Source organism: Cherax quadricarinatus, chromosome 27 (assembly GCF_038502225.1).
Source record: "Cherax quadricarinatus isolate ZL_2023a chromosome 27, ASM3850222v1, whole genome shotgun sequence".
In the NCBI taxonomy this organism is placed as follows: Eukaryota; Metazoa; Arthropoda; class Malacostraca; order Decapoda; family Parastacidae; genus Cherax; species Cherax quadricarinatus.
The window spans coordinates 24,866,880-24,894,086 of NC_091318.1; the positions used below are offsets into that span (position 1 = coordinate 24,866,880).

Genomic DNA, 27,207 nt, shown 5'->3' on the forward strand with positions numbered 1-27,207 from the left:
CACCGTAATTGTGTGAGCACTTTAAATTTTGGAGCACTGTAATTTTGGAGCACTGTTTTGTGACACTGAATTGTGTAGCACTTTTTTGAGACTGTAATTGTGTGAGCACCATTGTGTGACACTGAATTGTGTGAGCAGAATTGTGTGAGAAAATTTTGTGTGACACTGTAATTGTGAGCACTGTAATTGTGTGGGGACTGAATTGTGGACACTGTAATTGGGGAGCACTGAATTGTGTGAGCACGAAATTTTGTGAGCACTGAATTTGTGAGCACTAAAAATTTGACAAGGTGAGCACTGAATTTATTCTGATGTTTTTAAGGAATAAAAATAAAAGAAAAAAAAACTTTTTTAATTATGGGAAAAAAAGAAAAAAAACCCACGGGGGATGGAACTCGTGGCGAGTGGCCGAAAAACTCCGGGCCCCGGTTAAAACCCCCCGTGGCTTTGGAAAACCATTAAACTGATATTATCCCTTTTGACGGCAGTCTTCCCGGGCCCCCGGGGCCCAGGTGTTCGGGTTGGTAAAACTGTTTCTAGGGAAATTTGGGAATTTCATACAAAAAAGGAAAAAAAAGACAAACACAACATCAGTAGAAAACGAAAAAACAAGCAAAAAAGTAAGGCCCAAGGAACACTGTGGGGGATACGGGGGAAACCACCTGTCCGGGAAATCTGAGGGTATACTGTCCCAGTCCGGGAAACGAGGTATTGTCACCTGTCCGGGGAAAAGGGGTTCCACCGTCCGGGGGATAATGAGGTCGCCCCCCGTCCGGGGAAAATGGGGGTTAACTGCCCCCCGTCCGGGGATAGGGGGGTATCTCCCCCGTCGGGGGTTTGGGGGGGTATCTCCACCGTCCGGGGGATAATAGGGATCTGCCACCTGTGGGGGATAATGAGGGATACCCCCCCACCCGGGGGAAATGGGGATACTGCCACCCCGGGGATAGGGATACCCCCCCCGCCCGGGAAAAGGGGGTATACTGCCACCTTGGGGAAAGAGGGCCCCCCGCCCGGGGATAATGAGGGATTGCCACCCCCGGGGATAATGAGGGTATACGCCACCGTCCGGGGGAAAAGGGGGTATCCCCCCGTCCGGGAAATGAGGTGGCCACCGCCCGGGGGGAAAATGGGGGGTATGCTCCCCCGCCCGGGATAATGAGGGATCTGACCCCCGTCCGGGGATAGGGGGGTATATGCCACCGCCCGGGGATAATGAGGGCCCCACCTGTCCGGGGATAATGAGGTTCTCCCCCCTGGGGGATAATGGGGGATCCCCCGCCGGGGGAAAAGGGGGTCCGCCCCCGCCCGGGGATAATGGGGGATCTGCCCCCGCCCGGGGATAATGAGGGTATGCCCACCTGTCCGGGGATAATGAGGGGCTGCCCCGTCCGGGGATAATGGGGGTTCCACCTTCCGGGGATAAGGGGGAACCCCCCCCGTCCGGGGATAATGAGGGATGCCCACCGCCCGGGGAGAAATGGGGGATCTGCCACCGTCCGGGGATTGAGGGTATCTGCCCCCCATGGGGGATAATGGGTTGCCCCCTTCCCGGGGAAAAGGGGTAGCCGCCCCCCGTCCGGGGATTGGGGGTTCCCCACCGCCCGGGGATAATGAGGTATGCTACCGCCCGGGGATAATGAGGATACCCCCCCTGTCCGGGGAAAGGGGGTTCCGCCCCCTGGGGGGAAAGAGGGAGCTGCCACCGTGGGGAAAAGGGGGTATGCCCCCTGCCCGGAAAGGGGGGCGCCACCGTCCGAGATAATGGGGGAATGCCACCGCCCGGGGATAAATTTCTGCCCCCCATCCGGGAAATGAGGATGCCCCCCCGCCCGGGGATAATGGGGGGTGCTGCCACCGTCCGGGGAAAAGAGGGATGCTGCCCCCCCGCCCGGGGGTTTGGGGATAAGCCAGCCCGGGGATAAAGGGTATACCCGTGGGGGTTTGGGGGTATGCTGCCACCTTCCGGGAAAAGAGGGTATACGCCACCTGCCCGGGGAAAATGGGGGGTTCCCGCCACCGTCCGGGGATAATGGGGGCCTGCCACCGTCCGGGGAAAAGGGGGTATACGCCACCCGCCCGGGGGATTGGGGGTTGCTGCCACCGCCCGGGGGATAATGGGGGATGCTGCCACCGTCCGGGGATAATGAGGTATGCGCCCTGTCCGGGGATAATGAGGGATGCCCACCGCCCGGGATAATGGGGGATGCCCACCGCCCGGGGGATAATGATTTCCCCCGCCGGGGAAATGAGGTTGCCCCCGTCCGGGATAATGAGGGTATCTGCCCCCCGCCCGGGAAAAAGGGGGACTCCCACCGTGGGGGAAAAGAGGTATGCCCCCCCGCCCGGGGAAAAGAGGTATGCGCCCCGCCCGGGGGGATAAAGGGATGCCCACCGTGGGGGGATAATGAGGTTGCGCCACCGTCCGGGGTTTGGGGGATGCCCCCCACCTGCCCGGGGATAAAGGGGATTGCCCCCCTTTCCGGGGGATAGGGGGTTTCCCCCCCTTCCGGGGAAAAGAGGGCTGCCCCCCGTCCGGGGATAATGAGGGATCTGCCACCGTCCGGGATAAAGGGCGCCACCGCCCGGGATAATGAGGGAGGGCCCCCCTGCCCGGGGAAATGGGGGTTACGCCACCGTGGGGGAAAAGAGGGTATGCTGCCATGTCCGGGATAATGGGGGTATATGCCACCACCGACGGTTAAGCCCGAGAAAAGTGGCAAATTGGGATTAACTGCCTAAAAATGTCTCCAGGCTGAGGACGATTACCCATCTTTTTCCCCTGTTATTCTCTGCACTGAACTGAAAAAACCAATGACTCAAACTTTCAATAAAGTTTCCCCAAAATTGAGGGGCCTCCTCATCTAAATAGTGCCCAAAGATGGCAGATAAAAACATTCAATAATAAATGAAAAGATAATGATAATGATGAAAAGATAATGATAATGAAAAGTAAAAAAGACATTAAACATCACAGCTCAAATTCATAACAAATTTTTCCCACCGAAGAGAAAAATTTTTCCTTAACTTTTGTGTCTATTTTTTAAATTCCTCCGCTAAAGGGAAACCTCGGGATCTTCTGTTATTCCCCCCTTTTAGTCAAAAACCAAGGGATGGTTTAGTGTTACACAACCCGGGAAATAATATAAGTAAAATTTATCAGGGGGCGCCACCGAGCAAAAACGTTGCCCAGAAGCAAAACGAGCCTGGCCCATGGTGGGCCAGAGAGTGAAAAACCCGAAATTTTTAAATATATCAAATTGAAAACCAAAAATTGTTGCATTTTTATATAAATTTTTCCTTTAAAATTTTATTGTAAAATAATTTTATTTTTCAGTTATAGTGAAAGAATTAATTTTTTAAAACCTTAATTAAATAAAACTACCCTTTTGGGTTTAGTGATTACCTTAATTATTTTTATAATAATTAAATATATGAAATTATAAATTGATTAAAAGTGAGAATTAAGTATGCTCTAATATGTGTAAGTGGATGTGACCTGGACCTGTCTAGGTTAGGTTAGTGGCTTGAGCTGGTAGGGGACTTGGACTTGCCTCGCATGGGCCAGTAGGCCTGCTGCAGTATTCCTTCTTTATGTTTTTTTTTCTTATGAATCTCACCCGATGAGCAACCTGAGATGTAATGACCCATCATCAGGAGGAAGTTAAGCTTTAACTGCACACTTAATAACATTAAATCTCGCGTAAAAGAGAGAGAGAGAGAGAGGGGGAGAGAGAGAGAGAGAGAGAGAGAGAGAGAGAGAGAGAGAGAGAGAGAGAGAGAGAGAGAGAGAGAGAGAGAGAGAGAGAGAGAGAGAGAGAGGGGAGAGAGAGGGGCGAGAGAGAGGAGAGAGAGAGAAGAGAGAGAGAGAGAGAGAGAGAGAGAGAGAGAGAGAGAGAGAGAGAGAGAGAGAGAGAGAGAGGGAGAGAGAGGGGGGAGAGAGAGAGAGGAGAGAGAGAGAGAGAGAGGAGAGAGAGAGAGAGAGAGGAGAGAGGAGAGAGAGAGAGAGAGAGAGAGAGAGAGAGAGAGAGAGAGAATGAATGAAATATGGATGAGGGAGGGGGGAGGAAGAGAAAATTCAAGGAAGACAGTAAAGACTAATAGCGAATAAATTAATCTTGGATCCAAGCAGTTGACTACCAACAATACTGGAGAGACGTGGAACTGAGAAGATGCAATCAAAGGAGATATAGCTGTGGCTGGTTCTAAGGACTCTTCTACCTTTGGTCCGGTCTGAGGCCGGACTGCAAGGGTAAGAAGAGTCCTCAGGCCTTATAAAAGCAAAGAATCAGGGAAGCCATAATAACGATATACAAGATACTCGGAGTGGCCTGATTATGGACCGGGTTGCGGGGGCGTTGACCCCCGGAACACCCTCCAGGTAGTCTCCAGGTGGCAGAGGAGAGTCATGTTACAAGCAATTCTTTATCTTCAATATGGTAGGAAAGGAGACTAAACTTGATTAGGAAGTGAAAGAAATGAAACCCACATAAACAGTAGATTTGATAGGGTCCAGGAGACTAGGAACGATTGTACGCTGATAGACGCATCCACGACCAGTGACTATCCCCATAAAAACAAATCGATGACTAGCGAGAAGGAAGAGTGAAGACTCGATATAAGGGGAATTCAGTCAGTGATGGGGAGGAGGGGAGTGTAATGGAGGGTAGGAACGGGAGTAATGGAGGGTAGGAATGAGAGTAATGGAGGGTAGGGATGAGAGTAATGGAGGGTAGGGATGAGAGTAATGGAGGGTAGTAATGATAGTAATAGAGGCTAGTGAGAACAACAACAAGGTCAACTATTGCAACCACCATCCCATTAACAACAATATCAGACACTAAAACCACCATAACTGCAATCACAATAACAAAACACTACCATCATTCCATCACAACAAACACTATCACTGCAGCAACGACAAGAACACTACTACCACCCTACAGGATAACACGCACAATAAAACAATACAAACACATCGGCAAACAAACTGTCGCCACCCCAACATAAAACAAAAAAACTTCAACCATGCCACACCAAGGACACCACCACCATATCAATAAGTACACTGCCTCCTGAAACAGCATTCTCGAGCCTCCTTATCGGTGAGCCTAACGAGTCAACTGTTTTGTTACACCACAATGATTCCTGGTCTCACTTAGGGAAGACGCCTTGACCCGTCACCCCAACACTATGTTTGTTGTGCTCTGTTGTTTAATTTAGTTTTTTGTGTTTTTTGAAGTTCGCGTTTTTTTATGTGTTTTTTTGTGATTCAATATTTCTTCGTGTCTCTCCTTTTCATGTTCACCGTCATGCGTTCACCATTTAGTTTTCACAATATTTATGTTATGTGCATCGTTCATGCGTTCATGGTCCAGCGTTCACATTAATGTGTATGTACAGTTTATACGTTCACGATCCAATTACACATGACCACATCCACCACCAATTATATTTCATCAGGATCACATCCAAGTACAACAAATCACCTTACGTAGCCTTGGTAACTTGACTCTGATGCTGAATTTCAGGTGTCTGGTGGTCCTTTGCTCACTAGAGCTATATCAATGCTCCACACACACACACACACACACACACACACACAAACACGAGTCATCAGAACAGCTTAGACTGAATCCAATCTATGCCAGGACCACTCAAATTCAAACAGAAGTCGGTCGACATTTGGCCTCAATATTTGGATACTTAGCAGTAGTAACAATGATCTTGAGAAGCGAAATAAGGGAAGGAGGAGGGGCTAACGTATCTTGGTTACAACATAACATTCACTTCCTTATCATTGTCGGCGGGATGAGAGAGGGAAGAAGAGCAGCTTCCCGCTTCAGCAACCTCAATGCTTCACACAAAATGGGAAACAGCGGATGATGGAACGCGTCTGCTATGGCTTATTGGTCGGCCAATTTCATTGTTAGCAACTCGGAATTATATATATAAAATATATATATATATTATATATATATATTTGAGAGAGAGAGAGAGAGAGAGAGGGAGGAGAGAGAGATGCGGTGATTTTTGTGAAGTTGATGGGAGTTTCTGGCCCCGTCTTGTGAAGTCATGAGGGGGGGCTAGAGTATGGTAGTCTACTAGGGGGTTGATAATGAAGACAAGATGAAACTAATGGTATGAAGACATGATTACTGAGGTTCTAAGTAAGAAAACACCCCATAAGACTGGCGGGTCTAATGTGGGTTGAATACACGCGAAAAAGTGAATAAGGACAGCATAATGACCAGGTCTATCAGATATGTGACCCCATGACCTGCCGAGAACGCTAGAGATCTAGAAGACAAGAACGGTTTAACTGGCAAGTGGTGGCGTCAAGTAGAAAGACAGTATGTTGTCTTTATTCTCACGATGTTTCACTGAGTTTTTAACTTTACTAAATCCTGACCTGATCAAGTCTGTCAGGTTCTCAATATCCAAAAGCTCTTAAAAAAGTGTTGATTTTAGAAGCTCTGGAAGCTGTGGCGGCGTATAGTGGTTTGCGGTAGTGCGTGAGGTGACGTGGTGGTGTACAGTGCTGTGTGGTTACGTATGGTGGTATGTAGCATACGGTGGTATGTGGCAGCATACGGTGGTATGTGGTAGTATACGGTGGTATGTGGTGTGGTGCAAGTAACTACACCTCCCACAACACACAACGGAGACACGAGCCTCCATTTCCTACTCCCTTTTTACCCTCATCACAAACTTGCCCAAACTCGATTATCAGGAAAGTGGCGCCAATACTTCCTACATACACACACACACACACACACACACACACACATATATACACACACACACACACACACACACACACACACACACACACACACACACACACACACACACACACACACACACACACACACACACACACACACACACACACATGCATACAGCATGGATGCGGAGATAAATCCTGCCTGGCGTATCTACTTGAATTCGGTAAGAGTTGTAAAGACAAAACAAGACAAGGATATGACTTAATCTTCCAGCACTGCAAGAAAATATTTTATACGATTTACCAACAGAGATTTATCCACAAACTAGAAAAGCAAGCAGATGTGAGAGGGAATAAAACTCATCAAGTGGATCAAGTGGATCAGAGTGACAGTACAGGAGGAACTTTCAGAGACTAAAATAACAAACGGGGTTCCTCCAAGTGTCGCTACTAGGGCCATTATTTTTCTTAATATTTGTGAGTGATCTGCAAGATGTGTCTTTTTGTTTTGTTTTGTTTTTTGAAGATTTAGTGAAACATGTGAGAATACGAACAGGAGAGAGCAGTAAGAACCTCCATGGATATTTCGACAGTGTACTGGGCTGGCCAAACAAGTAGATGCAGGAACTGAATGCAAGTGCAAGGCAAAAAAAAAAAAAAAAAAATCGGGAAAAGGGGAAAGAAACAAGTACGAAAGAAAATGGTCTGGGAGTAAATATCACACCGAACATGTCGCGGAAAAGCATGTAACCCACAGGACTCCAGCAGCCTACGAGAAGCTAGCAAATCTTGGAACAGTCTTCAAGAATTTAAAAAAAAAATATGTTTTATGACCCTGTACACAATGTATGTCGGACCCACCTTAAGACTTTGATGAGAGCTAAAGGATCTGAAACTGACGACCCAGAAAAAGATACAAACCGAGGGAAGTGAAGAGGAGCGAACAAAGTTCCAGGACCGAAACTTTTCCATAATAAATTATCCTTAGTGCTTACTCATTTGTGGTTGCACCACAACTTGTGGGTATTATATACCAAGTTTTTCACCAACTATGGAAGAATTGGTCATAATGTACCAGATACTCAGAGGAATAACCAGGGCGGATAAGAACAGACAGACACGCAAAGACCAGGCACAAGGGGATATACTGTACCTTGTGGTACAGAGCTTTTCACTGTAGCTGCCTCAGACTTTACTCTGTGTTCTGTTTGTTAGGAATACTAGAAAATACTTTCTTTTTCACTCTCAGGATAGAAGGGAAGTGGAACGAAGTGGATATACTTGCGGAAGTAAACTCCCTACACAGATTTAAGAACAGGTAACAAGGTTCAAAAGGCAGGTCGATGAAGCTTGAGAAGACAGCACTGTGAGAGGCTGAAGGAACTTAACTTGACGACCTTGGCGGAGAGAAGAACAATGACAGACAGGATTATGACGAACGAAATTTTAAGAGGGTTAGACAGAGCAGATAGTGACAGTCTATTTGAATCAAGAAAACCACGATAAAAGAGATACAGGTGGAAGTTGAAAAATCAGATAAACGACAAGAATGTTAGGAGACATTTTATCTTAGCTTCTGGGGGTTTGAAAATTTGAATGAGTCAGACGAGGAAGTGGTCGTGGCAAAATCAAGTCAAACTCTGTACACATTTTCTAAACATGACAAGGTCCAAGAGGACAAAACTCAGTAATGACGATCACAGTAGTGCACAGACAGGACCAAGAGCCAAGACTCTACACCAGACAGACACAAGCTTGACCCCCCCCCGGCCCAAAAAAAAACCTATCCCCCCACAAACACATAGGCCAAATATCTTCCCATGCGCACAGATATCTGTGTATGCAAGACTAGTAGTGACTGTGAGAACTTCTGTAAAGTATTTAAGCAGAGTCATACAGAACGCTACACACCAGTGTCTTGCACCACTACTGTGGATACCATACCTAGTCAAGTATGTACAGAAAACCGCGAGTCAGCGTCTTTTACTCTTCCTTCTCACTCGTCACTTGATGACGTCCCAGTCTTCACCGAAACGTATTATAATTTTAAATTTCAACCTGTTGTATTTTCTTCCCACTCTGTAACTATCAAACAGAACAGAGAAGCAACACACTGCAGATGTACTCAATTTTGCTAAATAGAAAAACAATAGGCATCGACAGAAGAATAAGTCTAAAATAGGAGCTGCCATCACAGTGCACGCCTTCTAACACAGGAGCTGCCATCACTGTGCACGCCCTCTAACACAGGAGCTGCCATCACTGCGCACGCCTTCTAACACAGGAGCTGCCATCACTGTGCACGCCTTCTAACACAGGAGCTGCCACCACTGTGCATGCCCACTAACAGGAGCTGCCACCACTGTGCATGCCCACTAACAGGAGCTGCCATCACTGTGCATGCCCACTAACAGGAGCTGCCATCACTGTGCACGCCCACTAACACAGGAACTAACCATACCCCGGCCGGGATTGAACCCGCGGTCAGAGAGTCTCAAAACTCCAGACCGTCGCGTTAGCCACTGGACCAGCTAGCCACAATAAGATTCGTCCAACTAGGTATATTTCTACACCATAGGAAGGTTAGCACAGGCACCACTGTGACCACAAATGCAAGTTTTTACAGACGAATCTCCAGCCAGCGTGGCCGTGACAAACTCTAGCTCAAGTCCCCTCACTGCCGTCAACATGACTCACGAAATCGTAATGACACGATTGCAAACAAACCATACCCCGGCCGGGATTGAACCCGCGGTCAGAGAGTCTCAAAACTCCAGACCGTCGCGTTAGCCACTAGACCAGCTAGCCAGTTTTGAGACTCTCTGACCGCGGGTTCAATCCCGGCCGGGGTATGGTTTGTTTGCAATCGTGTCATTACGATTTCGTGAGTCAACACAGGAACTGCTATCACTGTGCAAGCCCACTAACACAGGAGCTGCCATCACTGTGCACACCCATTAACACGGGAGCTGCCTTCACTGTGCACACCCACAAACACAGGAGCTGCCATCACTGCACGTCCACTAACACAGCTGCCTTCACTGTGCACGCCCACTAACACAGGAGCTGCCATCACTGTGCACGTTCTTTCCTGATTGTTGTTCATTAGCCTCCTGGTGTGAGCGCTGCCCTCCACGACTCTCACTATACAAAAAGGAACAAAAAGCCACAATACCTATGTATAGTGGCTTCCTCACTCTTTTCTGTTAGTGTAACTTTGTAAATTTTCCAAGTCGGACCGAAACGTCGTCGTAAGCTCCTCTCTCTGTGTATATACAAGAAGGGGCAGCCACTTACTGTAGGGGGCTCCAGCTTCCACCTCTTATAAAAAAGTGGTTCCAAAGTTTTATCAAGTTTGGCTTTTTGGGGAGAGAAAAGATTTTTATTGGAGGCAAAATTTTTACTGGGGGAGAAGAAATTTGTATTGAGAGAAGTTTACATTGAGGAGAAATTTGTATCAGGGAGAAGTTTGTACTGGGGAGAAGTTTGTACTGGGGAGAAGTTTGTACTGGGGAGAAGTTTGTACTGGGGAGAAGTTTGTACTGGAGAGAAATTCGTATTGGGGAGATTGTTTTATTGACATGCTGTTGGATTGTGAGCAATGTAATATTTATGAAGGGATTCGAGAAAACCGGTTAGCCGGACTTGAGTCCTGGAGTTGGAGATGTGTTGTAGTTTTTGAAGTGTAGTATCGGCAAGCCTCTGGCAAGACAGTGACGGAGTGAATAATGATGAAAGCTTTTCTTCTCTTTCGGGTCACCCTGCCTAGGTGGGAAACGGCCGATGTGTTAATAAAAAAAATTTTGAGTATAAATATATGTTGGGAATTAGCTATTTGTATTAGGAAAGTTTTATTGGGGGAGTCGTGTGTACTGGGGGGAGGACACATAATACAGAGGTAGGCTTTACTTCTGAAGACGTTTCAGTCAGGAGCGAAATGTCTAAAATATAGTTGTGTATCGCATGTCCCCATGTCACTATCTGTTACACAGATTAAGGTAGCAGCACACTACTGATGTACACAGTAGTGTGCTGCTAATATATATATATATATATATATATATATATATATATATATATATATATATATATATATATATATATATATATATATATATATATAACCAAAATAAGGTTAGAAACGTGAGACAAAATACTGTAAACAGGAATTAGTTACAAGTTTCCCAGTAGTGAACAAGAGACTGAGACAGATATTAGCTCCTTGCACCTCAACCCTTCTATCACCAACAGCCTGGCGGGTCAGAGATCGGATCGTCCTGAACAGACGGAGAATCGAGCCTCTGACGCTCCCCGTTCTGAATGACCTACACAGGTTTGGAGCTTCATGAGATACGGATATAATTCAGCCATGTTGCGGTGCCGGCTGCTGCAAGAACATCAACAGCATCATCAATAGTAACAACAACAGCAATAGCTATACTTGAAGTGCAGGTAGCACCAGTAACAGCAGCAGAAGTAACTAAACAGTAACAGCAATTAAAGCAGCAATAACAGCAACTGAAGCAGCAGAAGTAACAGTAACCGTAGTAACAACAGGCACAGTAGCAACAAAAACACGAGAGATATTATCAGAAGACTCAGTAGCAGTTACAGCAGTAGCAGTAACATGGGAACTAGAATGAGCATGAACTAGCAGTAGTGACCTGGCCAGCAGTAGCGACCTGACCAGCAGACTGGTCACTCCCTGGCTGTAACAGCAGCAGAAGCAGTAATAAGGGAACTAGACCACAAACGAGCAGTAGCGACCTGGCCAGCAGACTGGTCCTCCCTCCCTGACTGGCTGGCTGGCAGCAATAAAATTGTCATCCCAGCCTCAGTAATTATCAACGTCGATCACTTGTCATAAACCAACATCCATATTCATGTGGGCACTTTTGATGTGCTCCCCCGCCCTCTTTCCCTCCCTTCACCCCTTCAACCCTCTCCCTCGCCCCACCAAACCTCTCCCTTCACCAGTCCAATATTCCCCTCCTTTCAGTTCTTTACTCTCCCTTATTCCCTCCACAAAGCTAGTCTTTCCCTTGTGACCGACCAGTTACATATTCATTCTCTCTCTCGTTAGCCTCAGCGTGGACAAGAAATGGTGGATCAAGATTCCACGTCTCTACCCAGGACAGATTTTTCACAAGTCTCCACATATGAAGGTGACAGAATATGTGTATTTTGTCACCAAAACCCGTGTAAAAGAAAGAGCAAGTACAGGTAATGGAATAATTGAGAGGATCGCCAGGTACACAGGTACTGGAAAGAAGTACAGGTACTAATTAATAATAGTAAATACAGGTACTTAAAAGATGTACAGGTACTAAGGTAGGCAAATACAGGTGATGGAAATGAAGATAGGTACTAAGGTAGGCAAAAACAGGTACCGGGAACAACGACATATACTAAGGCAGGTAAATATAGGTAATGAATAATGCAGTACAGTTATTTGGGAATAACTAGGTATACACAGGTGGAGGAAAGGGAAAGGAGGGGAGACATGGAAGAGAGAGGTAGAAAGGACGTGGTGGGAGTGGGAGACAACATGGGTATTGGGATGGGGTGGGGAAAGGAACTTGGAGAGAATAGACAGGAGGAAGGTGGGGGGATGAGCAGGTGGTCAACGGGCAAGCACGTGCTGGAGGAGTGTGGAGGGGCAGTAGGGATGAAGGAAGCCAAGAGGGAGGGTAAACAAAGGATGATGGGGTAACGGGAAGGTATGATGGGAGGGGGAAGGATGATGTGAGGTATGATGGCGGGGAAGGGGAGGAAGGGTAGCGGGGGTATGTCTCTTATATACCTTTGATGAGCTTGAAGAGTCCTTCTACTCCCGGAGCCCGGCCATGGGCCAGGCTCGTCTGGTACTAGCCTGGTCAACCAGGCTGTTACTATTAGTGGCCGGCAGCCCCACATAACTATCACGACCTGGTTGATCTAGTATCCTGGGGAAGTTCTAGTTGGGCAAAATAAGAATATATAAGTACCAAGAATATATAAAAACAGGTAAGGGTAGATGGGAAGGGAAGACTGATAAGTATGGCTGAACGACAGAATGAATAAGTAGAGGACGGTAAAAATAAAAGGAAGCATAAGTGAAGACAGGAAGGAAGGACATAACATAGTAGACAGCAAGGAAGAGTATAGTATGGAAGGGAGAATGACAGGAGTGATGAAGGAATGGAGGATGGATGGAAAAATGAATAGACGACAAAGGGTGAAGGATGGAGGAAGGTAGAGATGGAGAGTAGAGAGAGAGGGAGAAGGTGGGGTGTGGCACAAGTCTTTGGGTGGATTGCGGGTTTGTGTGTGTATGTGTGTGTGTGGGGGGGGGGGGGATGTCAGAGCTGTGAGGGGTGTCAGCTGGGCAGCGAGAGGGAATAGCACGTGTTGTGCTCCAGGCTAGGCAGCTGACACACACACACACACACACACACACACACACACACACACACACACACACACACACACACACACACACACACACACACACACACACACACACTCCAACAATCCCACAACCCTTTAAAACGCACAATTCCAAAACCCCATCAAACTCCCTAGAATCACAGGTCGTGAAAGCCTGCAAGACCAAAACAAAACAATAGGAAAGCTACAGTAAGCCTACTCGACCACATCCAACTATTTTCCACTCTTATATATGCCCAAGCTTTAAGAAAAAAAAAGTCAAGTTATATTAATATTCCATTTGGTCTATTTCTATTAGGTCTACTAAATATATAAAACTTGCATTTTGCATGCAAAACAATAATTAACACAGCTTCAACATTTTAGGCAATAATAAGAAGAGTAATTCAACAGGAACAAAAATCCGTAATTCATTATATCTTTCATATACAACAGAAAAAAATAATAACCTATGTGACATGTCAAATTATCTTATCAGTGAAAATAAGATACCAGGTATATTAAGCCAATTTCCTATATTTGCTTGTAACAGATAAGTGAACTGTAGATATAAATCCAGATATACTTCTGTTAACCCTTTTGGAGCCTAGTTCCTAATTCCACATGCTCTTGCGGTACCCTCCACAATATGGATGTGGAATGCACAATAAACTAGCCACCTCGGTGGCAAAAATCTCAAAAATAATATTTAATATGCAGGTACACAAGACTCACAATTACTGAAAACCCACAAATCAATGTCAGTACTACACTTAACCCTCCACATTATACACAACCATAACTCAACTACTAGAAAGACTAGACCTGTGTCATGACTCTCCTGACGAATACTGGAACAACAAACTTTTAAAAATATACAAGACTACAGTTTTCATGAGGAAACTGGACAAACATCTTAACCAGTTGCCAGCTTAACCAGGCTGTGATGGATACGTGGGCCAGCAGGCCACCAGCAGCAACAGCCTGGTTGACTAGGCTAGTACCAGAGAAGCCTGGCCCAAGATCAAGCTCTGGGAGTAGAACTCTCTGAATTCATCTGAGGTACAAAGGTACCTACAAGGCCTTAATCTCCCACATCCATAAAACCACAAATTTACCCACACAAACAATTCCCCCACACTCACCAAGAGTCCCTCTTTTACAAGATCAAAAATCCCTCACGTAAAGATCACAATTCCCCCAACCCCTCACACATGATCCCCTCTCTTACAAGATCAGACCACAACTCCCTCCTTCCCTCCCACAGTATCAGAAGTCCTCCCTCTCATAAGACTCCAAGCTCTAAAAACTCAGTATCTGTAGATGGGTGAAGGAGGTGTTACGGGCCCACTGCACCAGGTGACCCCCAACCCTGGAGCGGGTGAAGGAAGTGCTACACGCCCACTATACCAGGTTACCCCCAATCCTGTACAGGGTGGATGGGCAGCAGCTTAACTACACATAAATCTAAGCGAACGACCACATGCTAACATATCTAGAGAAGGGTGTAGGATCACTGGGGGAAGTGGGGGAGTTAGTTACCTACTGAGAGTAGGATAGGATCACCGGAGGAGTGTGAAAGAAGGATCCTCGAGGGCGGGATTAAATATGATATTTAAGCTGCCATGTAATGTCAGAGAAGGATCTCTAGATGAGTAAGGTGAGGAAGAGAACATTATCCAATTTCCTTTTCAGCTACAGGAGTAGAGAGCGAAGAAGCACAAGGCTAGTGGTAGAAATCTTAGTGGGAGGGGCTCAGTTTTACTGCAGTGGATTAGATTTTGCCTCTACGTAAACCATGCTGGAGGTTCATTGCTTTAGAAAGAAATAATAATAATAATAATAATAATAAATTACTTGTTATATCTGAGTATAATAAACGTAAAAGCAGTGTAGCTCAAATAGCATTTAGAACATGTGTCAAGGTGAGCAATATAAGACTTACTGACATCCAGCCCTTCATTCATGGTTTTATAAACAGTACAGTACTACACAATGATTGTATTAAAAATAACTGTTTAGTAATGCACTAGTAATATAGTCTGCATATTTAATCTAAGATAACTAATAAAGTCAAATAGTTTGTGTATATACTGATAAGAGTATATCTCTCTTCATGAGTGTACACTGAGACGAACAGTGTAATGTACACGTGGAGGAGTGTATATCAGTTTGTGTACACTATGAGTTTAACCCCCTCCCCCCATTCGTCCACATACGGGATAACAGCATTTTCGACTGGAGAACAGGTAACATGCAGCCTTAATGACCCTCGCGTGTCCATAATAAAACTCCCTCACTATATTTTTCTCTATGGAAAAGTGTCACACTGATTTTTCCTGGGTTATCTCGGGTTAAATAAAAAATAATTCATCAACAATACATACAAGAGATATTACTCAGGGTGTGTAAAAAGACACAGTTCACGACATTTATTAAAGAAAACGGTTCGCCTGGAGTGACTTCTTCAATACTAATACATAGCCAACTATGACAGTATATACACTATACGGGGTGAAACACTTATACATCACACTGAAGGAATTATATGAAGTGAAACAGGTGAATAAATATCACATTAGTAGCGTACAATGCCAACAAGTGAACATGTTATATCCTACACTTACCTGAAGTCTACCTGAGGTGTGTTCCCAGGTCAACGCTCCCGCGGCCCGGTCCCAGACCAGGCCTCCCGGCAGATGATCTGATCAACTAGGCTGTTGGCACTAACAGCACGAAGCCAAAGTAAGCACCACAGCCCGGTTGATCAAGAACTAACTAGAGAAACTTATCCAGCTCTCTCTTGAAGACAACCAGGGGTCTGGTATTTATCCCCCTTATGTATAAAGTGAGGATTTTAAAGTCTTGGTCCTCTCACACTTAGAGTTGTCCCTTAGTACTCACTGCGGTATTTTGCACCGTCTGCCAAACCTCTTATTTCCATGGGAGAATGGTTTGTGTGCAGATTTGGGACCAATCCTTCGAGAATTGTTTCGACAACGTATCAGGCTTCTTCAATCAAATACGGAAACTATTAATATTCCGGAGACAGTGAAAAAGGTGGAGATTTTGAGGTTTTCAGTCCCTTATCCTTGATAAAAGTTGATCGCTTCAGAGTGTTAACGCTATGAAAGTGATCAATTACCATGGCTGACGGACTCGTCACCTCAAAATCTCCACTTCGTTCAACTCTCTCTTAGTCATCTCTGTAGTTTAGTGAAGGAGCCTGGTGCGCAGACGAAACAGTTCGGTAATAAAGATACCGAAGTGTTGTATCGTAGTAATCTACTTGTATAAATGTTTAACAGTCTGTAAAATCACTTGGAGGTGCTCGTGACTCAGTTTAAGGAACCAGATGGCTCCCCGGCACGGGTGAAACACTGGGCATGTTTCCTTACACCTGCTACCCCTGTTCATCTAACAGTAAGTAGGTACCTGGGTGTTAGGTCTCATCCTGGGACATAAGAGTAAAGCACGACAATGGAAATAGGACAGAGCCCCCGGTGACGCACTCACGTTACTGAATTAACCTGACTCACGAAATCATAATAACACGACTGGAAACCACTCACGGAACGGGTGGGGTCTGATCCGTGGCCTGTGAGTTTTAGTACTCACTTGATATGGGTTCACACACACTACCCGTTCCCTGATTTAAAAATCCTGCGTTAAAAACCCCAACAGTCTTATCCTAACCTAAATAAAATTTATACCTCAAGAAGGACTCTTGATCCAAGGAACTGGAGTTTGTCTTTCTTTCCTGGGATCCATGAATGATAATGAATGACTGATAAGGATTGCTGTATATGACCGCAACGGGTTTAGAGCTCTGTCATGAACAAAATAGTTCTCGTCTAGAATACTTTAGCTTCCCATCCTCACAGCTTACATTTTCTCTCATGTCACAGTTTTCTATTTTTACAAGGGATAACTTGTAAAGCTTTCACGTAACACTCGAGGGGTTCAGTAACATTAGTAGAACATTCACGCAACTAGCATTTAGCAAGTCAAGAAGAAAATTGGTTCCATAATATTTGAGAATAAAAGAATAAAATTTATTTATATTATTAATTTAGGAGAATTCTCAACTTAGAATAAAATAAAGCCAAAATGAACCCCGTGGCACGGCGGGCAAAGCTCTTGCTCCACACGCTGAGGGGTCCGGGCTCGATTCTCAGCTGGGTGAAAACATTTCAACGCGTTTCCTTACACCTGTTGTCCTGTTCACTTAGCAAGTAGGTACCTGGGTGTTAGTCAACTGGTGTGGGTCGCATCCTGGGGACAAGATTGAGGACCTCAATGGAAATAAGACAAACAGTCCTTGATGACGCACTGCCTTTCTTTGGTTATCCTGGGTGGCTAACCCTCCGGGGTTAAAATTTCGAACAAAACCTTGTCTTATCTCCAACCTGCTGAGATTCTTTTGTCTGAAGTTCTTTTGCCTTATTTTTCCAGGATGCAGCGCACAAGTGTCAATTTGCACCCAGGTACTTATGCACTGCTGGGTAAACAGGGGCAGTATGTGTTCAGCTAGGTGTCTCATGGTACAGTAGTTGGTTGAAGCCTCAGTTCACACACTAAGCGACCGGAGTTCGTTCCCCAAGACGAATGCAAACAGTGGGCATGATTCCATAGAACTGCTGCCCTTTTTCACCTAGCAGTAAGTAGGTATCTGGGTGTTAGGCAACTGGATAGTTGTGGGTCGCATCCTGGGGGGAGAAAATCAAAGGAACCCATTGGAAAAAAGAGAGAGTTCTTGATGACAACCTGGATGCACTGGGTTATCGTGGCTTGCTAACCCTTTAGGTTAAATATCTCAACAAAATCATCATAATCTCATCTAGCCAAGCATCAATTGCTAATACTGAACGACTCACGAGTTTAGCGTTTCACATAAGCATAATTTACTTCTTTTATGGCTTGCCCCCGCCCATGATTGAGCATGGGCGTTTTGATTACGAACCAACAACCTCCACAAAGTAAAACTTACCTGTCGTGTCGAGGTGGTCTGCTTGTGGCGAGTCACCGGAGGTGGCGGTATAGCGGTTACCTTCAACTCGGACGCTACGACGGATGCTCACACCGCTCACACTCCTCATCAGTCCACCCTAAAAAGTGTTAGAGAAAACAAAGATAATTTCCAACCACAGAAAACGCCATTCTCTACGTTGTTAATGGAGTAACTTACAAAATTTAACAAAACGTGCTATTTATTATTTGATGCATTTTTTTTTTAAATGCGTTTACAAAAAATCACCCTACACAAAGCTTTATAAGAGAGCTTACATAGTTATAATTTAGATTTTTTACGCAAGTTTAAACTTTTACACTGGTCTTGAGAGCACACAGGTGTTACAGACACGCACGTGGTACATTACGCAAAATATAACTTAGGATAACCCATTAAAGTCAAACAATGTAACATTTTTCCATTGGCTCCGAACCTTTAGCGATCACACAACGCCAGGGGAATGGGAGGTGAGTAACTCCACGGAATGAAGAACCATTTACCAGCAGTAAGGTTTGCTTCCCCCTAGTTTCTCACAATAAGATAAGATAAGATAAGATAAGATTTCGTTCGGATTTTTAACCCCGGAGGGTTAGCCACCCAGGATAACCCAAGAAAGTCAGTGCGTCATCGAGGACTGTCTAACTTATTTCCATTGGGGTCCTTAATCTTGTCCCCCAGGATGCGACCCACACCAGTCGACTAACACCCAGGTACCTATTTGCTGCTAGGTGAACAGGACAACAGGTGTAAGGAAACGTGTCGAATGTTTCCACCCGCCGGGAATCGAACCCGGGCCCTCCGTGTGTGAAGCGGGAGCTTTAGCCACCAGGCCACCAGGCCAAAACGAAAATAAACTACTATGTATTTTGCTATCTTAAGTAATCTACACATATGTGAAGCAAGTTTTGTGTAATCTATACACATGAGGCAAATGTAATATAATCTTATGTACTACATATATATATATATATATATATATATATATATATATATATATATATATATATATATATATATATATATATATATATATGTGTGTGTGTGTGTGAGGCAAGTGTTACGTAATTTATACACATATGTGAGGCAAGTGTAAATAAAGTAAACTTGTTTAAAAAACCTGAACAGAAATTAACAATGTTTTTGCCAGGACTGGAAGACCTAACCTCACGGTGGAAAAAGACTCCCTGGACTGGGACCAGGTGGCCCATAGAGGAACCTCCAAAATGGACAGTAAAGGCCGTTACAACAGTGTCAAAATAAGAGGTGAGGAAATATAAGGCAGGGAGATAAAGTTTCAGAGAAGAGACAGAAAAACCAGGAGGCAGGGAAAGATGCAGTGAAGGGACAGACTGCGAAGGATGAAGCTGTGAAGAGGCTGTGAATGGAGACTGTGAAGGAAGAGGCAAGGAAAGAAGATGCAGTGAAGTAAGAGAGACTTAAAGAAGAGGAAGTGAAGGAAAAGACTGTGAAAGGGAAGGCAAAAAAAAAAATGAAAGAGAAAATTAAGGGTCAAGGAACTTAAAAGGAAAAACTATCCTCCTCTCAGCTAATATATGAACTAATACACACGTGAACAAAAACCAAGACAAGACACATTGTATCTCATCACTGATAAAATGATCAAAGCTGCTGCTGCTGCTGAGGAGTATATATCTGAACACAATGTTTCTAAACATATATATATATATATATATATATATATATATATATATATATATATATATATATATATAATGATCCTAGTGTAGACGACAAGCTAAATTTAATCCCATTAACTAACCCACAATCCTTCCCCCTCCCTCTTCCCATTGAATGATCCTTAACTACGTTCTCAAATGACCCGAGCCGGGAAGATGACGCCCCCCTTTTTTCTCACCATTTCATTTCCACAACCTCGTCCCCAACCACTTGCCCCTAACGACCCTTAACGAACCATTGCCCTGGTAACGGGACTGTTGGAATGCTCCCTGACAAGCTCGCACAGAAAACGGGGTTCGCTGTCAGGGGTGACTTGCTGGAGAAACGTTGCTACACCCAGAAATTATTTGTATAGGAAACGTTTTCATACAGAGTAGGAGGTATTTCCAAAAATATGTGTAAAAGTTTTGCAAACATATATTAGTTGCCAATATAAACATGTATAAGTGTAACATATATCATTACAATAAACGATGTAAAAATGCAATATAACGTATAATTGCAAATTAAACATGCATAATTGCAATATAAACACGGAAAACTGCAATATATACATGCACAATTGCAACATATGCATGCACAATTGCAATATATACATGCACAATTGCAATGTATACATGCATAAATTAATAATATGTGCATCAATAATTGCACATACATATAACTGTTATAAGCAATGAATCACATAATGGATGAGAGGCTATGTACACCGAGAAGTGTATGTCTCTCAGTGTATATATACACAGCTTACTTTAAACCCAGTTTCAAGGATTAATATATTCTTGACTGGTAAACAGGTGCCACGCAGCCTTAATTATCATCATCGTAAGTAAGCGCTAAACCCACAAGGGTCATACAGCACGCAGCCTTTTAAACTCAATAAGCCAAGCGTCCTAACACTAAAATATTCTTGAGAGACAAAGATAAATGTGAATTCTTGAATGCGATTTATGATCAAAAAATGTGTTTGACACATAATGGATGATATACCTAGGGTAAGGCTTGGCTGACGCTTGTCTGGTCAAACAGACTGTTGCTGCTGGTGGCCCACTGGCCCATGGATACATCACAGCCTGGTTGATCAAGCACCTGGCAGAGGTTAGCCTAGCTATTACAGGTTATTACCACCCAAGTAATCACGGTCTGTTTGTTATCCTGGGTGTAAAGGAAAGTTTGGAGCGAAATAAACACAGCTAAAAATCTTTTAATTGTATTTACCTTCAAGTATAAACAGAAGTACAAACACTATATACACTATGTACAGTAAACAGGTATTAGTGCACACCACGGTAGTCAAGGCAAAACAGCAGCCAGAGGCAAGAGACAACCGTACTTCAACTGTCAGTTACATTACTGATTCCCTGTGTAATATACTTGTGTAGTTATCCCCAGCATGTTAGTACTGGGTACTGAACTCATAGTAACCGTTACTGATTCACCTCCCTGCGTGAATCACTATATCACTGGCCGTTACTGCTGACCTAGTATGTTTTGAATGCCACTCGCCCTCCAGGCACTCGGCAGCTCAGTTCAAGTCGAGAAGATAGAGAGGAGGCAGGTGAGAATTGGCGTTCCCCTTATTTTACCGTTAATATAAGTTACCAAGCCACCTATCATGTGTGTTTATTCCCTAATCCGTGATTGAACCCCATTCGACAATTGGTGGCAGCGTGTGGGCGCGGATTTAGGGTATTTATGCTGATATCAGAAGATTAAGCCAGGTCAGAGTGCTGCGGTACCCCAGGCCAGCCTGCCGTCTCTACACACACCTTACCTCCACCCGGCATCGCCAGCCTGCAGAGCCAGCTCCTACAGCCATTTACAAAGCTTATGGCTAGAATGCTTTATTTGCTTTAACTTTTGAAGAGTCGATCTGAGTTTTGAAATTAAGCCAGCCAGTAAGCCAGTCTGCAGGGGGAGGAGTGCCTAGCCTTAAGTCATCCAGCCTGCCTCCTGCCATCACCCTGCTCCTTCATGCTGTGTGCATCGTTACACGTATTCCAGTCAGCCATTATCGAGGGTTAAGCCGGCAATATCGCTTTGTGCTACCAGTTGGATGCTGGTAGGAGTGTTCACCATCCCTGTGGTATACTGTGGTTTAAGCCACCTGGGTTTTCTCCTGAGTGGTGAGATTTAGTGTGCCAATAGGCACATGGGATAGTCACCCTCCTCCGCTCGACACAACCAGGAGCTGAATGAATATGACAAGGGTGAAAACGTGAGTGGTAACCAAGTCACCTTCACAACTGCCATATCCACACTATGACTGGTTGAACCTAGGTACTGATCTGACGATGGGGCTCCCTGAATCGTCAGACCCTTAGTGCCTGGTTCCCTGGTTGGAGGTAGCCTATGTGAAAATGTGCACATGCTCCGAATAAAGGTTACATACTCTTTGCATGCACACAGGTAATGTTTATGCAATGGACAGTGAAGATGGTCTACCCTGCAAGGAGTAAAAACGTTCAGCAAGTTTCGTTTCATACTCGTATGACAGTATGGTTTCTTTCTACTAGTTTATTATGTATGTGTATGTCTCACTCACATGCCAGGAGGGCACCTGTTGGATATTTGCTATCTATCAACCCACTGTGTGAATGCCTCGCACTCTTATGACAGGAGGGTAGTAGCAGCTCCAAGGACGGTAGCTGTGCACCAACGTACCGTGTAGATGTTTCACACTTGTATGATGGGAAAGACTACGTCCTCGGGCAGTTAGAGTCTACTACCTTGCTACACTACCCTTACACTCCATCACACAACCACACATTCCAATTTCCACACACAAGCACAGCCAATAAAGTCATGCAGTCCTAATTCACTTACCACATCACACCTCGCCCTCACCACAAAATACACACACACACTCAACTTTCAATAGCAACAATCTGCCTGTGGTTATAATAGCGAGAACGAGAAAGCCTTCACTACTGTCACCCTCCCCTACCTCCACCCAACTTCCCTTCCCCTCCACCAACCCCTCCTAAAATTGATATTTATTTGGTACGGATACGAAACCCTTCAAGGGGGGGGGGAGAAAGGGGTGCCTTGATGCTGCCTCAAGGTAAAACTTTAAACAACAAGAACACACATTTCATACGCAAAGACGTATCCTAGGTGCAAACATTACTCAAACAGGTGTGAACATCACTCACAAAGATGTAAACACTGCTCACACAGGTGTAAAATATCTCTCAAATACTCTGGTAAGAGGAGTAAATAGGAAAAGGGGAAAACACAACAATGAGAGAGAGAGAGAGAGAGAGAGAGAGAGAGAGAGAGAGAGAGAGAGAGAGAGAGAGAGAGAGAGAGAGAGAGAGAAAGAGAGTGAGTCAAACAATTAAGCCAATAGCGCACCTCCTGGAATCTGGTGATCGGAGCAACACACCGAGAAGTCACTTAAGACAAATTAACACTATTTTAGACGTTTCGCTCGTGACTGAGCTTAGTTGTGGCTTTAAAAATCTCACTCCTGAGCCAAACGTCGTCTAAAATCTTATGTATTACGTCTTGATGGCAGCCAAGGTGATCCATCATCACCATGGTCATGATAACTATTATTATTTCTTCCTCTATGAGAATTATCTCAAAACCATCTTTATTTTCTCTAATAATTTCGATCACAAACCAAGTTAACCTCAGAGATTTATATTTAAATTAGGAAATCTAACATTTAAACTAATATGACCTTTTGAGACGTACATCTAAATTATAAAAAAAAATCCTTTATATTCAATTAACCTTTCAAATCTTTATTTAAGTTTTGAAATCTTTTATAATATAACGTGATACTTATATCAGACTATGAAACCTAACGTTTATAATAATTTAACGTGTGATATTTAATATTTAAAATAATTTAACGTGTGATATCTAACATTTATAATAATTTAACATGTGATACTTGTATCTAAATTATGAAATCTAACACTAATAATGACTTAGTTTTGAAATTAATATCCAGACTAACAAAGATATGACTGCAGTTCAGTTACTTTGCTTGGAGTGAGTGAACTTTGAGATTGGTTAACCACAGCTGTAGCCACTTACTCTATCAATTTTACACAAATAACCCGCACACAGGCGACTGAAACTTATGACGACGTTTCGGTCAGACTTGGATCATTAACTAGTCACCTCGAGGCTGACAAAACCCGCTGTATTATTCTCCTAAAATACAAACTATAATACATGCGATCTGTTGGTGGGTGGGTGGTATTAGTAGTGTATGTGTGTGGGGGGGGAGGGGGGCTCGATTCACGGTCCTGGCCCCGCCTCTTCACTGGTCGCTACTAGGTCCACTCTCTACCGCTCCATGAGCTTTATCATACTACTTCTTAAAGCTATGCATGAATCCTGGCTCCACTACATCATTCTCCAGACTGTTCCACTTCCTGACAACTCTATGACTGAAGAAATACTTCCTAAAATACCTGTGACTCGTCTGAGTCTTCAAATTCCAATTGTGACTGACCCCTTGTTGCTGATTCCCGTCTCTGAAATATCCTGTCCATATCCACCATGTCAGTTCCTCTCAGTGTGTGTGTGTGTGTGTGTGTGTGTGTGTGTGTGTGTGTGTGTGTGTGTGTGTGTGTGTGTGTGTGCTCACCTAGTTGAGGTTGCAGGGGTCGAGTCCAGGCTCCTGGCCCCGCTTCTTCACTGGTCGCTACTAGGTCACTCTCCCTGAACCGTGAGCTTTATCATACCTCTGTGTGTGTGTGTGTGTGTGTGTGTGTGTGTCACTGACACGCACTCACACCGGGGTTGACAGGAGTGGGCCACTTACCTGGGTAACTTACCTGTCTTAATATCAATTTAAAACACACACACAAACTTATTTGTCCTTACATCAAGCTAAAACACACAGATTTTCCAAAACATCAAGCTGAAACACACACACACAAACACATACAAACTTACCTATCCTAACATCAAGATAAGACACACAGGTAATCTGGGAGGTTACTGCACACTGAGTGCGTTAAGAGTTACGTTATCTTGCTGCTACGGCGACTCAATACACTCTCCTGATTACGACGTAATTAAATTTAAACGAATTCTTTCTGAAACTGGCGACATATCAATTTTCTTAAATCACCAACATCCCGTATTTCGGAGAGGAACCTCATGACGACGTTTCGGTCCGACTTGGACCATTAACAAATCACACCAGCTAATGATCCAAGTCGGACCGAAACGTCGTCATAAGTTTCAGTTTCGTATGTGCGGGTTATTTATGTATTATTCCAGTGACGGTCTTGTGCCTTTTTATTTTTCAACGAACTGTATAAATTTAAAGTACTTTCATGGGAGGTGTCAGGGAAGAGGGTGTGTCCCTTGATGCCGGTGAAGGGCTCTTGGTCGAAGGAACTGGAGCTACCCTCCTCTTCCATTTCATCGAAACTGATTACCTGCCATTCCCCAAGGAGCTGCCATTACCTTTACGGGTATAGCGCTTCTCCACTTCACCTCTTCGCGAACCCGACACAACAGACCCTAAATACAGACGATCCGTCACATCCCTGAGCTCTCTCTCTCTCTCTCTCTCTCTCTCTCTCTGCGAAGAGCCACGCCTGCCACCAAAACAATAAGACCTTTAAGAAGGGGTTTTGAGTTAGGTGAGGCACAGGGTCACTCTTAATTGGCATCATGCACGGTAACTGTCTTAGTTAACAAGCAAGTCTTGCTGCACTCTGCCCGCTACCACCATGACAGTAACCTTCCTTGACGGCTCACCACCCACACCCACAATCACACAACCCGCAACCCCACCACCCACAACCACACCACCCACAACCACACCACCCACAACCACACCACCCTCAACCACACCACCCGCAACCCCACCATCAACTCAACCACACCACCCACAACCACACCAACCACACCACCCACCCCACCATCCTCACCCCACCATCCTCAACCACACCACCCTCAACCACACCACCCACAACCACAACACCCACAACCACACCACCCACAACCACACCACCCACAACCACACCACCCACAACCACACCACCCACAACCACACCACCCACAACCACACCACCCACAACCACACCACCCACAACCACACCACCCTCAACCACACCACCCGCAACCCCACCATCCTCAACCACACCACCCTCAACCACACCACCCTCAACCACACCACCCACAACCACACCACCCTCAACCACACCACCCGCAACCCCACCATCCTCAACCCCACCATCCTCAACCACACCACCCTCAACCACACCACCCACAACCACACCACCCACAACCACACCACCCACAACCACACCACCCTCAACCACACCACCCTCAACCACACCACCCACAACCACACCACCCACAACCACACCACCCACAACCACACCACCCTCAACCACACCACCCACAACCACACCACCCACAACCACACCACCCTCAACCACACCACCCATAACTACACCACCCACAACCACACCACAACTACACCACCCACAACTACACTACCAACCACACCACCCACAACCACACCACCCTCAACCACACCACCCATAACTACACCACCGACAACCACACCACAACTACACCACCCACAACTACACCAACAACACCACCCACAACTACACCACCCATAACTACACCACCCACAACCACATCACAACACCACCCACTACACCACCAACACCACCTACAAGTACACCACCCATAACTACACCACCCACAACCACATCACAACACCACCCACAACTACACCACCAACACCACCCACAACTACATCACCCATAACTACACCCACAACCACACCACAACTACACCACCCACAACTACACCACCAACACCACCACCCACAGCCACACCACCCGCAACCACACCACCCTCAACAACACCACCATAACTTTGTAGATGTGGTCAGTCCATCAATCTTGAATAGAATACGGCATACGTGCTGAGAAGGAGCTTATAAACTTTGTATGGACTGATGAAGCCACTGTGTGGCGAAACGTTTCCTCAATAAAGATACCCAAGAGTTGCACATATGTCTAATTTATCAAAATGTCGGTTCTCTGAACCATTCATCTACAAACCTGTCAGACACTGCAACTTCTTGGGATCTTAATACTTGGGAATTCTTCGCTTGCCTAATTCTTGGGCACGACCTACTTCAACATTGAACAAATGTGACACCGCCTATGACTGCTGCACCTCTCCTGCCAACGGTTTATAAGCTCCTTCTCAGCACGTATGCCGTATTCTATTCAAGATTGATGGACTGACCACATCGACTCAAGGTTGAGGGACTGATTACCTCATTTTCCTCCTGTTCTTCAAGATTCTCCTTTGTATGGACTGATGAAGCCACTGTGTGGCGAAACGTTTCCTCAATAAA

The 27,207-nt window shown here is 45.0% G+C and overlaps 1 protein-coding gene across 2 annotated transcripts in view; it reads right to left on the reverse strand.

Annotated features, from left to right (window-relative positions):
• Nucleotides 1-27,207, reverse strand: part of LOC128691137 (ras GTPase-activating protein raskol) — a 791,339-nt gene that overhangs the window by 491,088 nt on the left and 273,044 nt on the right. For both annotated transcript variants that reach the window (XM_070089113.1, XM_070089114.1), the window contains exon 4: nt 18,126-18,243. In XM_070089113.1, coding sequence (XP_069945214.1) covers nt 18,126-18,243 — 118 coding nt within the window. The remainder of the gene's footprint in view (nt 1-18,125; nt 18,244-27,207) is intronic.